Genomic DNA, 324 nt, shown 5'->3' on the forward strand with positions numbered 1-324 from the left:
AGATAGATAGATAGATAGATAGATAGATAGATACACAGAGAGAGAGACACACAGACACGCAGACACATATACACATACACACACATATATGTAGATATATATGTAGGGGAAAAAGAGAGAGAAAGAGAGAGAGAGAGAGAGAGAGAGAGAGAGAGAGAGAGAGAGAGAGAGGAAAAATTCAAATAGATAAAAACCTTGTTTAGTTGAATCATTGTCTCCATATCTGCTCATTTGGATGCCTCTCACAGCTACTCTTTACCCGGATGACTTAGTCCTCGTTGAAGGGATCGGAGTGTAAGTTCAAATCATTAAAGCGCTCCTGTT

At 39.2% G+C, this 324-nt stretch overlaps 1 protein-coding gene across 2 annotated transcripts in view; it reads right to left on the bottom strand.

Annotated features, from left to right (window-relative positions):
- The window catches only part of LOC106880859 (organic cation transporter protein), a 30190-nt gene that overhangs the window by 26797 nt on the left and 3069 nt on the right, over positions 1 to 324 (bottom strand). Inside the window, exon 1 of one of the 2 annotated variants that reach the window (XM_014931007.2) lies at positions 195 to 317. The exons of the other annotated variant lie outside the window; for it this stretch is intronic. Coding sequence (XP_014786493.1) covers positions 195 to 231 — 37 coding nt within the window. The 5' untranslated portion in view covers positions 232 to 317. Of the gene's footprint in view, positions 1 to 194; positions 318 to 324 lie in introns of those variants that run through there. 2 annotated transcript variants of the gene reach the window in all.

The sequence above is a fragment of the Octopus bimaculoides genome, chromosome 13, assembly GCF_001194135.2.
Source record: "Octopus bimaculoides isolate UCB-OBI-ISO-001 chromosome 13, ASM119413v2, whole genome shotgun sequence".
NCBI lineage: Eukaryota > Metazoa > Mollusca > Cephalopoda > Octopoda > Octopodidae > Octopus > Octopus bimaculoides.